This window comes from Citrus sinensis, chromosome 7, assembly GCF_022201045.2.
Source record: "Citrus sinensis cultivar Valencia sweet orange chromosome 7, DVS_A1.0, whole genome shotgun sequence".
Classification (NCBI taxonomy): Eukaryota; Viridiplantae; Streptophyta; class Magnoliopsida; order Sapindales; family Rutaceae; genus Citrus; species Citrus sinensis.
The window spans coordinates 25301744-25317440 of record NC_068562.1 but is presented as its reverse complement, the minus strand read 5'-3'; the positions used below and the strand labels follow the sequence as shown (position 1 = coordinate 25317440).

At 33.0% G+C, this 15697-nt stretch overlaps 1 protein-coding gene across 1 annotated transcript; it reads left to right on the top strand.

Annotated features, from left to right (window-relative positions):
- The first annotated feature begins 13759 nt into the window (after positions 1-13759).
- LOC102614660 (receptor kinase-like protein Xa21) lies at positions 13760-15697 on the top strand. Its single transcript, XM_015534420.3, has 2 exons — positions 13760-15049; positions 15178-15697. The coding sequence occupies exons 1-2, from the start codon at positions 13789-13791 to the stop codon at positions 15552-15554; spliced, it is 1638 nt and encodes a 545-aa protein (XP_015389906.2). The 5' UTR covers positions 13760-13788; the 3' UTR covers positions 15555-15697.

The following is a 15697-nucleotide window of genomic DNA, read 5'->3' as shown; positions in this document are numbered from 1 at the left end:
CTTTATTTGTTAAACATAAGAACCAAGATATACTTATTGTTCAAATTTATGTTGATGATATTATTTTTGGTTCTACTAATGAATTATTATGTAAAGAATTTTCATCTTGTATGAGCAAAGAATTTGAGATGAGTATGATGGGAGAGTTGAAGTACTTCCTTGGACTCCAAATCAAACAAAACGAGGAAGGAATTTTCATAAATCAAGTCAAGTATGTGAAAGATCTACTCAAAAGATTTGGCTATGATAATGGAACGGCAAAAAATACTCCAATGAGTACTACCATCAAGCTAGACAAAGATGAGAAAGGTAAGGAAGTTGACATCAAGACTTATCGAGGTATTATCGGATCCTTACTCTATTTGACTGCTAGTAGACCTGATATTATGTTTAGTGTATGTTTGTGTGCTAGATTTCAATCTTGTCCTAAAGAGTCACACATGCTTGCTGTCAAACGAATTTTTTGATATTTGATTGGCACCATTAATCTTGGCCTTTGGTATCTTAGGGGAACTCATATTGACCTAACTTGTTATTCGGATGCCGATTTTTCTGGATATAAGGTTGATAGAAAAAGTACTAGTGGTACATGCCACTTCTTAGGTCATTCACTTGTCTCTTGGTTTAGTAAGAAACAAAACTCGGTTGCACTTTCAACCACCGAGACCGAATACATTGCCGCAGTAAGTTGTTGTGCACAAATGTTTTGGATGAAACAAACCCTTAGAGACTATGGTATTAATCTTGATCAAATACCTATCTTGTGTGACAATACTAGTGCTATTAATCTATCCAAGAATCCCATTCAACATTCTAGGACTAAGCATATAGAAATTAGGCATCACTTCCTTAAAGATCATGTTCAAAACAGAGATGTTGTAATTAAATTTGTTTCTACTAAAAATCAACTTGCAGATATCTTTACAAAACCTCTTAGTGAAGAGCATTTTATAAAGATAAGACATGAGCTTAGAATGATGAATGTTGCATATTGAATTATGATTTGTTGATTTAGTTAATATGTTTGTTCTTGTATGCGTTTATGGTTCTTGTATTGAATGGCTTATTGAAAAGTTTTAAATCACAAAATGATTTAAAATTGATCAATTTTTAAGCCAAAAATAAATTGGTGTGTTTAATACAAGTATAAGAGCTTGGCAAAATTCAATTAGAGGCAAAAAGTTTTTTAAGTCTACACCGGTATACCGCTTCCTCTCAACCGGCCAACCGTTTTCTCATTGATTGCTCTCGGGTCAACTTTCGAATAACCGGATTTACCAAACCAGTAAACCGGATTTGCTTTGCAAAATTTCTGGACGAAAACCGGTCAACCGATTAGAAAAACCGGCAAGCCGGATGTGTTTTGGAGTTCACTGGACAAAAACTGGTCATCCGGTTATTCAATCCAGAAAGCCAAATTTGTTAAGCTTCCTCTCTGCCTCAAAACCGGACAGCCGGTTCTTCAAATCCGGAAAACCAATTACGGGTTGCATGGTTCTGCCTCACAACCGGCTAACCGGTTCTGCAACCCAGAAAGCCAAATTCGAAAGGCAACTTTCTACCTCAAAATCGGATAACCAGTTCTGCAAAACGGTAAGCCAGATATGGTTTTGTGCTCACTGTCCACTAACCGGCTAACTGGTTAGTGAAATCTGGCAAGCCGGATTCTAGCTTTTTAAACTATTCATCATCTTTCTCCCTCTTTCGGTATTCCGGATAACTCTCTCTCTCTAAATCCGCATTTTTCTCTCTCGTTTTCACTCCAAAATCCATCATTTTTCACTCTTTTTTTATGTAAATTGAATCATTAAACTTATTCCCCATCCATTTTTTAGGCCAAAAACATCTTTCAAATCCATTTTCCATATCAAATTCAACAGATCCGAACTTAAACTTAGGGTTTCAAACGATTTTTTCTCTCTCTTGATTTCTTCCTCTCAAGTCGTTTTTGAACCAAATTGCTTCTAAAAAATCTCTTTCAATCCTCATCATCTTCCTTCTCTTTGCTCCTTTTAACTTCCAATCAATCAAAATCACAATGTCAAGTTCACGGCCGGTTCGAAGAAAAGGCAAAGAATCGATTCAACAAGCCAACCGGTCACGGCAAGCAGGGGGCACCTCCAATCAATCCAATTTTGAGTCCACACACTTTCAGAACAACAAACATTTAGCCAAACTTCTTCACCAAAGTTTCAGGACTCGTGAGGTACTCAATAGATTTTATGTTTTACCGGATTTGATTAATACTCTCAATATTAGTCATAGAAACTTATTTCAATTGTTGGGTGATGTTGGTTAGATTGATGCACTTATGATTGAGGAGAATGTTTATCCCGACTTGGTGAAAGTGTTTTACTCAAACATGGACGTTTCTGCGGAGAGCAAGACTCGAGTAATCACCAATGTTGGAGGAGTTATGATTGATTTTGATGTTTCCTTGTTAAACTTTATCCTAGGATCATCCGATTTTGGCCTAGAAATTTTTCGCCTAGGAAATCTCCCAAACTTGATAGTTATGTTCATGTTGACGCCATTCGTAATATTTGTCGGCGTAATGATCTTTCTGTTGAAGACTGCACCATTCATTTCCGTACTCAGTGTCTTTGTCTTCAAACTCGCATTTTGCTTCACTTTATTCAGTCCATTGTTCTTCCTAGATCAGGGCATTTGGATGAGGTTTCCCACATGGACGTTGCTTTGATTGATTGTATTCTTAGACGTCGTTCGGTTAACTGGGGATATACTATCATCTGAACCATGTTGACCATACCTGCCTTGATTATCCGCTTCTTTCTATATGGTCATTTCATTACCCGAATTCTTAAATATTTTGATGTATCGCTTCAAGAACCATCGTGTAGACCGTCTAAAGGTATAGGGGATGACGTTGTATTTGGCTTAGGTTTTGAGTGGAAAAATGGCACTTAGGTCAAATTCACTGAAAAAAAGTTTACCTTTCTTGCTCCAAGTGATGATCGGCCACTTAATATTGTGGTTCCAGCCGATCAGCTACCTGTTTTCTCACTCTCATTTCGGGGCCAACGTAGACACCGAGATCCTCCCGTGATTGCTTTAACTCCTGGTGCCTCTGCATCCGCCTCATCACCTCCACAGCCTCCTACCTCTGAAGATGTTACTCTTCAGCAGCTTATGGATGAGGTGAGGACACTCTTTGTGCGGCAGACTGAGTTTTAGCAGTAGCAGTAGCAGCTCATTCATGGACAACGCCTCCTCTTTAAGCACTTCAGCATTCCATATCCGTATCCTCCTCCATCACCACCATTCTCACCACCTCAGTAGTCTCTTATGCTTGTATTTGGACACACCTACATTTCATTTACTGCTTTATGTACTTTTATTTATGATTTTATGGCTGGTTGTTATGTTGTTGGATTATGTCTTTGTTTTGGATGCTATAGATTTGTTTTGATTATTTGTTATGTTATTTCTTTATGCTTTAGATATTTTTAACTAATGTGCTGTATTGAGATTTTGATGATTGAAAGGGGGATTTTCTATTCTTTTTTATGATGAATGGGGAGATATAATTTGTAAGGGGGAAATATTCATTTGTTATGAAAAATATTCATATGCACTTATGCAAGGGGAGCTTTTAAATCTTTTTGAAATTAGTCTTTAAACCTTGCATTGATTAAGGGGGAGTTTTTCATTACTAAATTATATTTTTATAATGTGTTTTGTCATCATAAAAAAAATGGAGATTGTTAGCGATGACTATAAATATTGATTTTGATGATAACAAACCACATATGTTAGTTAAACAAAGATTTATGAATTGTGCTTTTATAATAGGAAAATGATTTTATGGAATTAAAGTGTGTTGGACCAAAATGAAAGTATTTTATAATATTTGATATTGTTTTGAATTTCGGATTTGGACCTATATAAATATATTTAAATCTTTTTGGGCCATTTTATAATTTCACATAATTTGGGCGATGTTCTAATTTCAAAAAGTTTTGGGATTGACAAAGCATTATTTAGAAATTCTAAAATTGGACCTATTTGAACAATTTCATAATGTTTTGGGCCATAATACAGTTTTATAAAGTTTTGAGGTCAAATTATAATTTTGAAAAATATTTCATTGTAGCAGTTACTGTAGCAAGCAGCTAACCGGATATGATAAGCGAAAATCCAGATTTTGGGTAGTAAGCTTTTAGAGCATAAACGACTATCCGGATATCGTAAGCAACATACTGGATATTCTAAAATTTAAATTTTTGCCCTAATGGTAACATGCAAGCGGCTAACCAGATTCCATAAACGGTAAGCCGGTTATGACCAAAATGTGCATAACGGCTAGTTTTTTAGCTCAAACTATATAAACTCAAATCCAATTCATTTTCAAGCCGTCTTGCAAGCAAAATAAAAAAGCACACAACGTTCATTGAGCTCTCATTTCGCCAATCATAAAACCTTGAATCATCTTTTGTTCTTCAATTTGTATATCTACTCTTTAAGAGAGTTTTTATTGTAATCTTTAATTTCTTATCTTAATTGTGAGTGTTTGAGTGTGTGAGACACTTGAGTGAAGAGATTGTGAGATAATCTCTTTGTTGTAAAGGTTCATTGACACTTTGAAGTCAATTGTAACCATTTGAAGCCTTGGAAGGCTTGCATAGTGAAATCCTCAAGCTTGGATTGCTTGGAGGCGTGGATGCAGGCGGGGATTGCCGAACCACGTAAAAATTCGTGTGTTTGTTTCTCTTCTCCTTTACTCATTTGTTATTGTGCTTTTATTGAACTTACTGCTTTCGAATTTATTAAGGCGTTAGATTAGATTGTTGTGTGGTTTTGTTAGGATAATATTTAAAAATACCAATTCACCCCCCCCCTCTTGGGTTGCACACTTGTATTTCATAAAGGAAGCTCTATCGGAACTTTAGGAGTTGTCGTCACATAAATAGGAGTGTACCCATAATTAATTGGATTAGAGTTCATACGCATAATCACTCTCACCATTTCATCGTCCACTATGTCTATAGGCAGTGAATCAATAGGTTGCGTCGAATGAGTTGATTTCACATTTGTCTTTACTGTGAGGGAATACTCATCTAGACTTTTCTTCAGAAATCCATATAACCTTGCAATAAATTGTTCAAATGTTACATCCTTTTGAAAACAAAATGCAGTAACTTTTCCATTCTCATACTCCATACGACCATCCTCCAAAGTCTCCCACGCTCTATCAAAATATATTTTAAGAACTACTGACTCCATTAACCTGATGCAAAATAATAATACTACTTTATTAAAAACACTGCAAATAATAACATTACTATATTAAATAAATAACTAATTATCAACAAATTCGGGTAATCCGAGTGACAGTACTATCGCCCAGGCGACAATATTATATATTAATATGTCGTCCGAGTGACGAATACCAAAATCTAGGCGACATGTACCTATCGCTCAAGCGACAAGTCATTCTAAGCTTGGGCGACAGTTTTGTCGCCAGGGAGATAGGTACTTGTCATCTAGATTCTAGGTTTCATCTTCAATATCGTTCAAAACTCATTTTCGTCGGATTTTACCGAAATTTTACTAATTTATAAATTTATGACCTCATATTAATCATTTAATGTACTCACATTGTAATAAAATGAGCAACTGATCTTTTGTATAAACCCAATAAAAAAATAAGAGATAAAGATTGAAGAAATACTAACCTTAACTTCTTCTTATTCTTTAGTTTGTTGCTTGATTTTGTCTTCAATACTTGGATAAATATATTAGTTTGATGAATATGAGATAGATAAAAGGGAGGTTGAGTGATAATTGAATAATGTGGGAGAGGTGAAATGAGGAGTGTTTTGTTTCGAGAATTTAAGGGTAGTTTAGCCTCAGAACTTTGTAAGTGGTTGTTATTGTAAAAAAAATTGAAGTGAGGTCTTTTTTATATTAAAAGTTGGAAAGTGATTAAATGGAAAAATTTCCCAATTATTTTCCCTACCTAACCATATTATTGTAACAAATGACTTCTTTCGATTTTCCATAAAATTTCCAACATATTCTTCACCAATTATTTGTTTCTAATGTTGTAGTAATGGCACAATTGTTGAATGAATTATGCTTCTATTTGTTACAATAATTAACTTATTAATAGTTCTATTTGTGCTCAGAATTTTGTATAAAGTTCACCAGCCAAAAAACTGGAATAACAGGTTAATAAAATCTGTAACGTGGCTGCTAGAGGATTTGTTGGATTTCAATAATTGATATCCAACTGTCTACAATTTTGGGATTATGTTCCCTCTTAGGCAACACAGTCTTAGTTATAATCATATACAGTAAAACCTTGTAATCTGATACTCAAATAAATTAATAATCTTTATTACATAATAATTTTTTACAGTCCCAACTTAAGTCAAAGGATTAATAATTAATAAAATAATAATTTTTTTTAAAACCTTTATATAACTCTGTTGTCCCATTCATAGCATAAATTAATAATTTGTTGAACTTACAAATATCATTTTTATGATATTTTATTAAATAAAATATAACTCTATTATTATTGTTTTTAATTTAAATATAGATAGATCTCATCTCTAATTTTACTTATTACTTCTAGAAGTTCTAGGGTTGAATTCTGGAATTGCAAGAATTTTAACTCTTTTGTTAATTTAATTTAGATTTAATAGATTAATTCATTTTTAATTGATTAGATTCGTAAAAAATAATAAATTTTTAGTTGATTAAAATGTACATTTATTAAATTTTATACATATTCTATAAATTATTAAATTATTAATAAATTTTATATAGTTCCAATATCATTAATTTATAGAGATTTTACTTCTTTTTTTCTAAATATGTGAACCGTTTTAGGATTGCACCGCCATAATTACTGGATAGTTAATGTTCGACCATTTGGCGTTCGAGTAGAAATTTCCGAGAAAAAACACAAAAAAAAGATTGGGCTTTATTGCACATCCAAAAGACTCCACCAACAACACCATTCAATCATTCAGCTTTACTGACTGCGTCTTTGGTTTACATCACCATTACAGGACAGCATGAAGGAAAAACGTTGCATCCACATTGTTTTCTTATTACTTATTTAATTGGATCAGGATTTTGTCACGTCTGAGTAGAATTCACGAGATTAGTAATGATTAATGAATAACAATTAACGGGTGTGGCTACAATGCCAACGGCAATGTAGCCGGCACCATGCCGGGCTCTCAAAAAAAGAGCCCGGCTGTCTTTGGCTGCCAAAGACTTGTGCAACCGGTTTGTTAACCGGTTGCACCTTTTTTTTAAAAAAAGAAATATTAAAAGAATACAAAATAAAAATGAAAAAATTAAATAAAATTTAAAAAATAGTATTTTATAATATAACTAATAGAAATAAAAATAAAGAAATTAAAAATGAAAAAAATTATCACTAGAATAATTCAATAAAAAAATTTTCTACTCGTTTCATGTTTGACATCTAAATTACATACTTTACGTGATAGATTGCATATTTGACTTAAAATGTTGCAGATTTCATGTTTAACACCAGTTGTTGCATGTTGAATACCCCGCATTGTAGCTTTAGCCATATTTTATAGGATGCATAAATATTATTTTCAGATCCTAACTTCAAGTATGATAGTTGAAGCTCATTAGTTTGGAAATTTACTCTTAAAGAAAGAGGTTATTTATAACCATACAAATAGACTCGAATATTGATCATCATAATGAGGTGAAACTATATCTACGTCATTAGGATTAGAATTCTCTTGTGATATGAGCTCTCTTGAACTTTTAATAATCGTATGTCATGTGTCATTTAACATAATATATGGATAGAATTTGATTTCTTTATATTTGTTTTACTTATTAATCATCAATCAACATATAAATTTCTACTCAACACAAGTTTCAATCAGGAGAGAATCTTAGTTCACACCATTAAATTAAAAAGTGATTAACAATTTTAAGTCAAGTTTAACTAATTTTTTTCTTAGGATCTTCACTAATAAATGACAAATTAAAAAACTAAAACTGTTCGATCATAAATTATAATTTTTTTAAGTTGATAAATCAATAACAACTTTAAAAAAAAAAAAAGAAATAAACATGCATTTTGCTTGTTAAACACGCATGGCACATAATCATCATTATCACCACTATACTTCACTATGTACTTTATTGGGTCCAAGGCCGGCTCTGGAGGGTTTAGACAAACTTTTATTTGGAGGCCTTTCTATATTAAATAACAGGACTTTAAAGGAATATTAAATAGTGAAAAATTTAATTATCTTAAATAATATCTTGAATTTCAACCATTATTAGTAAGATCCCAAAATAATAATAAGAATAATAAGAATAATAATAATAAAGATGCCTACTTATTTTCAAAAGAACTTTAACTAATCTAATTCAATTGTCAACATTTATGCTATTTATATCACAAATTTCATAGCTGATTCAAGCCATATATCAACACAACAAATAAAAAAATTAAATTAAATTAAAAAAATAAGCATACTAATTGTTGAGTAATAAAAAGTATCAATCAGGCATTTTCCCATTTCCTATCCGGGGGCAAATTTCCCTAGTTGAATGTTACGAGCAGATTCCTAGTAGTGTATCTTTTATGGGACGCATGCCAACCAAAAACGAATACCGACCAGGTACCTGTCACTCAGAGAGAGGACACAACCTCATAAACACACGACAGTTTCGCCATGCCCCAAATCGCGGGAGAGAACACGACGCCCCACGTTTATCCACGTTCGGTTGTTGAAGACCCATTAAGGCCCTTAATCACCCGAATATGGCAGGCATGGAAAATACTCTGAGAAAGTGGGATGACAGCCTATAAAAAGCTGAGAAATCGATAAAAAAGGATAGACAAAAAAAAAGTGAGAGAGGGAAACTCTGCCAAATTGATACCAGGCATTACTACACAAGCATCCCGAATACACTTTTCTCTAAACACATTACAGTTAACGTGCATAAACAAAAATCATATAGTTTTCCCGTAAACCCCGCATACTGACTTAAGCATCGGAGGGTTTGCGCCGGAAAAACCACTGGCACATCTGATTTGTTTCTGTGCACGCAGGTCTGGAAAGAAGAAGACAAGTCATTTGAGTCCAAGGAGCTCAGGTAAGTGCAATAGCTTGTGGAGTGCAACCTTCTCATCATCATCAATACAACCGTTGGTGATCCAATTTGGTCGGGCAAAGGGCGATCAGATTTCTGCATCAACACTAATCATTTAAAATAAAATAATTAAAATTACAGTACATACAAAGTTGACTAGTTGAGATGAATATAATAGTTAGATGTTAGATGATGGCAATGAATTTTATAGAGAATATCAAAATAATTTTCATTGTAGATACAAGAGCAAAAAAGTTTTTAGCTGAACATCAATGATTCAATATCTATTAGTTTTGAGGTTTTAAGTAGAGTTAGCAGAATACTAAAAGTTTTAAAATCTGACATAAATAATTTTAATATAGTGGTTATTTTTTGGAAAGAGAAAGTATTGAATTTTTTTCTTGCAATCATTAACAAAATAAAGTTCCAAAGTGTTTGAATCATTTTTATACTGTAAAAATCATATTTTTATAAAAGAAAATACTTCTAAGGTGAAGATTATCAAATATAAAGATAATTATGAATGAGAGTAATAAAAGGGAGATGCCTAAAAATTATGTTTTCTTATAATATATACTTAACTTAAAAGAATTAGAATCTTAGAATAATAATTATTATTGTATTAATAAATAAATATCCTAAACTTGTGACCTTCCTAAATATGGAACCTAGACAACCGCCTAGTTTGCCTAATTCTAAAGCCACCTCTAACTAAGTCAAATAAGGTCCTGTCTGGAATTGAGGTGCTGTAGTTTTTAAACTACAGCTGCTGTGAAAAAATAAACTGTAATTATAAAATAAAAATTAATAATATATAGTAAATATAAAATTTAAATAATAATTTTGACAAATTATTAAAGATATAATATATTTTTTATTATACAAGTGAAAAATCATATTAATATAACTTTCAAGGTATAGTATCTACTGTTTACCAAACACTTTAGTACTGTAGCTTAAAAGTTACAGCTGCCCAACCTCAATACCAAACGCACCCTAAGCCATATAATCTACTTTTGGAAAATAGAGAGAAAAACAAACAAAAATGTTAATCAAGTATTTGATTGTTTTGGTGGATTCCTTGACAATCAATTCCAATAATTTTTGTAAGTATGTGCAAATTTCTACTCGGAAAATAAGAAGCGGGTCCTCAACTATCTAATAAACCAATTAAAATTAACTAGCTATTACATAAAGCTCCTTATGTTCAATTGTATGGAGACCCACTAGATTTATTTCTTTTGGGATTTTGAACCAACTTGATAATCAAATCGCATACGATCAGTTCAGTAACAGTACAGCTAATTTAATAGAATTAAGATTTCTCTTATTCTGAACTCTTCTAAATTTTTTAAAATTTAGTACATGTCACTTGTTTTTACTGTAAGTATATGACTATAATTTAATTACTTTTTTGGAAAAAGATAGTTACACTTACAAAATTTAGGAAAAATGTCATGTACATCCCTAAGTTTTTTGGAAAAAAACACTGAAACCACTTTTCTACTATAATATTCTTTAAATATAGTAACTAAAAATTAACTTTAATTTTTTTAATAAATACGAATATAATATAAAAATATATAATCAATCTAGTAGACTAATATTATTAAAATATTTAAGATAATTTGAAATATGTAATTATTATATTTATTCTAATAATATATTTTTAGTTATTTGAAGGATTTCAAATAAATCTTTGGGTTAAATAGATTTTACAACTAATAAATATCCCATGTATTAATAATATTAAAATTACTATTTTACATAATATTTAAAAAATTTTAATATTATTTATTTATTTTAATATTATATTTCTATTTATTATGAATTTACTTTAACATAATAAAGTATGTAAAATATTAAAATTAAATAATAAAATTATTTTAAAATATATATATTATTATATTTATTTTAATAAAATATTTCTTATTTTTATAATATTAGAGTTAATTTTTTGAATTAAAAAAATTTTAAAAATATTATAATTCAAAGAAAAAAAATTTATCCTTATTAAAAATTTAGGAGTCTTTCTAATAAGATCTCTCAAATCGTAAAGATACAGACGTTTGTTAAAATCTTAAGGATGTAGACGTTTCTTCTGTTAATTGTCGCTAAAGCTACAATGTCGGGCATTGAGGCTAAAGGATGTAGCAACATTTCACGTTAAATATGCAACATACATGTATAACATGCAACGTTGACGTCAAAAATGAAATGAGCAAGAATATTCTTTATTTTGACTTTATTGAGAACATGCAATATTGGACGTGAAACATGCAACCGTGATTCCCAATATGCAACAAGTGATGTAAAATATGAAACCTACAATATTTTCACGTTAAATATACAACCTATTACGTAAAGTATGCAACTTTGACGTCAAACATGAAACATGCAAGAATATTCGAGAATATTCGAGAATATTCTTTCTTTTGACTTTATTTAGGACATGCAACATCTAACGTTAAATATGCAATCGTGAGTCGTGACATTCAACATGCAATCGTGAGTCCTGACATTCAACATGCAACAATTGACGTTAAACATGAAATCTGTAATATTTTACGCCAAATATGCAACTTATCATGTAAAGTATGCAACTCAGACGCCAAACATGAAACAAGCGAAAAAATTTTTTATTGAATTATTCTAGTGATAAAATTTTTTTATTTTCAATTTCTTTATTTTTTATTTCTATTAATTATATTATAAAATATTATTTTTTTATATTATATTATATTTTTTCATTTTTATTTTGTATTTTTTTAATATTTCTTTTTTAAAAAAGGTGCAAAAGGTTAACAAGTCTTTGGCTGCCAAATGGCAGCCAAAGACAGCCGGGCTCTTTTTTTTGAGAGCCGGCATGGTGCCGGCTACAATGCAGTTATAAAATATCAATGACGTTGTCCATTACTCTGTCATAAATGATATTTCAACAGCTTGATTGGTCAAAATATACGTTTGGTGGGCTACCGACCCCATATAAAAATTTGTGAATGCAGAAAATTTTTCATTTGTGCTTTAAAGGCCCACTCTTCACACGAAGTTGAAACAATCGTTCAGACATTCTGAACAGCTTCATCTCATCCCCAGCCTCAAACTCATAGACATGCTAAATTCCATTTCCATTAGCAGCCTTGCCATTTCCTTATGGTGCATCAGCTTGTTTTTGCTTAATTCTCATAGCTGTTTCGCCGATTCAAACGAGATGGATCGCCTCGCATTGCTTGCCATAAAGTCACAGCTTCAGGATCCACTTGGGGTTACAAAGTCATGGAACAATTCTATCAACCTGTGCCAGTGGACAGGCGTAACTTGTGGTCATCGGCACCAAAGGGTAACAGAGCTAGATCTTGAAAGCCAAAACATAGGAGGTTTCTTATCTCCTTACATTGGAAATCTGAGCTTCCTCAGAGTCATCAACCTGGCAAACAACAGTTTTCACGGTCAAATTCCGAAAGAAGTTGGTCGTCTTTTCAGGCTTGAAACTATAGTACTCTCAAACAATTCTTTTTCAGGTAAGATTCCAACCAACTTGTCTCGTTGTTTTAACCTCCTCGATTTTTGGGTCCATACTAACAACCTTGTGGGAGAGATTCAAGCAATCATCGGCAACTGGTTGAAACTTGAGCGCTTGTCCTTGTACGATAATCAGTTGACAGGGCAGCTCCCACCTTCCATTGGGAATCTCTCAGCTCTCCAGACATTTGACATCGCGGGAAATAAATTGGATGGGAGAATTCCTGATAGTCTAGGTCAACTAAGAAACTTGAACTACTTAGGCACAAGTGAAAATGATTTCTCTGGTATGTTTCCTCTTTCAGTTTGTAACATCTCTTCCCTAGACGAGGCTTATCTATTTAAAAATAGATTCAAAGGAAGTCTTCCCGTCTGCTTAGGTTTCAATCTTCCAAAACTGACCGTCCTAGTAGTAGCTCAAAACAATCTTACAGGTTTTCTCCCGCAGTCATTGTCCAATGCTTCAAAACTTGAATGGCTTGAGCTTAACGAAAATCATTTCAGTGGGCAAGTGAGAATCAATTTCAACAGTCTTCCGAATCTAAGTAAGCTTTATTTGGGTCGAAATAATTTAGGAACAAGGACATCTACTGATCTTGATTTTATAACCCTTCTCACAAACTGTAGTAAGTTGGTAAAGCTTGGTTTAGTTTTTAATAGATTTGGAGGTGCTCTACCACATTCTATAGCCAACCTCTCGACAACAATGACCTTAATCGCCATGGCAGGGAATCAAATATCAGGCACCATACCTTCTGAAATAAGAAATCTTTTCAATCTTAATGGATTGGGTTTAGAGTATAACCAGTTAACAGGCACTATTCCTCCTGCCATTGGTGAGCTCAGAAACCTGCAATATCTCGGCTTGGTTGGAAACAACATAAGGGGGATCATTCCTGACTCAATCGGTAACCTCACATTATTAAATATCCTTCAATTAGGATTCAATAAATTGCAAGGCAGTATACCCTCATACCTCGGCAAATGTCAGAATTTGATGCAATTGAGTGCCCCCAACAATCAACTCAATGGTACTTTGCCCCCACAAATTTTTGGGATAACACCTCTTTCAAAACTCTTAGATTTGTCCGAAAACCATTTTAGTGGTTCTATCCCCTCGGCAAATGTCAGAATTTGATGCAATTGAGTGCCCCCAACAATCAACTCAATGGTACTTTGCCCCCACAAATTTTTGGGATAACACCTCTTTCAAAACTCTTAGATTTGTCCGAAAACCATTTTAGTGGTTCTATCCCACTAGAGGTGGGTAACTTGAAAAGTCTCGTTCAATTGGATATATCTAGAAATCATTTTTCCAATGAGATTCCTGTTACTCTAAGTGCTTGTACAACCTTAGAGTATCTTCTTATGCAGGGCAATTCATTTAATGGAAGCATCCCGCAGTCTCTGAATGCCTTAAAAAGCATTAAAGAGCTAGATCTTTCATGTAACAATTTGTCTGGCCAAATCCCAATACATCTTCAGGATCTACCCTTCTTAGAGTACCTAAACCTATCTTACAATCACTTTGAGGGCGAGGTACCAAAAAAAGGAGTGTTCAGCAATGAAACAAGAATTTCTTTAACTGGGAATGAACAGCTTTGTGGAGGTTTAGGTGAATTGCATTTACCAGCCTGCCATTCGGTTGGACGAAGAAAAGAAACTATTACTCTTCTCAAAGTTGTGATTCCGGTGATTGGGTTAGTTCTCAGCTTATTAATGTGCTTTATTGTTGTTTATACTCGAAGAACCAAACTTGCACATAAATTATCAAGTGCACTGTTGATGGAACAACAATTTCCAATAGTTTCTTATGCTGAGCTAAGTAAGGCAACAAAAGAATTTTCTTCATCAAACAGAATCGGCAAGGGAAGCTTTGGCTTTGTGTACAAGGGAAATCTAGGCGAGGGCGGAATGTCAGTAGCAGTGAAGGTAATGAGTCTGAATCAAAAAGGTGCAACAAAGAGTTTTGTTGCCGAATGTGAAGCATTAAGAAACATTCGTCATCGGAATCTCATCAAAATCATCACTATCTGCTCAAGCATTGATATTAAAGGTGCTGATTTCAAGGCAATTGTTTATGAATACATGCAATGTGGAAGTTTAGAGGATTGGTTGCACCCTACCAATGATGAAGTGGGCAGTTTAAATCTCATTCAAAGACTAAACATAGTCATTGAAGTGGCTTGTGTAATTGAATATCTTCACCACCACTGCCAACAACCAATTGTTCATGGCGATCTAAAGCCAAGCAACGTTTTACTTGATCATGACATGGTTGCCCATGTGAGTGACTTTGGGCTAGCTAGATTTCTGCCGAACCACTCATTTCTTATAGCTCCTGAAGGTCAATCAAGTTCAATTGGGATGAAAGGAACTGTTGGTTATATTGCCCCAGGTAATTATTTTTTCCATATATATGTGATATTGTGATCTTTTAAATAATATACTATATGCACATGATATAAGCACTTAATCTAAGCATCTAACACAAAGAATATGGTATGTGTATATATTTTTGGCCAGAGTATGGTATGGGCGGCGATTTATCCATGACAGGAGATGTGTACAGCTTCGGAATTTTGTTGCTTGAGATGTTTACCAGAAGAAGACCAACTGATAACATGTTCAATGATGGCTTGACTCTCCATGGATATGCCAAGATGGCTCTGCCGAAAAAAGTAATGGGAATTGTTGACCCTTCACTGCTGATGGAAGCAAGGGGGCCGAGCAGCACTAGGAGTCATGAGAACGAAATAATCAGAATTGAGGAGTGCTTGGTAGCTGTAGTGAGAACTGGAGTTGCCTGCTCAATGGAATCTCCATCCGAGCGAATGCAAATGACAGAAGTTGTAACAAAATTATCTGCTGTCAGGGAGATTTTTATTGGTAATAAGGTTTAGAATAGATTATAAATGCCTAGTCACGTTTTTTATGTTAACAATTATCGAATAGTTTTAATTATAAATTTTTATGCTCATAATTATAAATTCTGTTGAGGATATGTAAAATCTTAAACTTAATTCCACTCTGATCGTTCAATTTT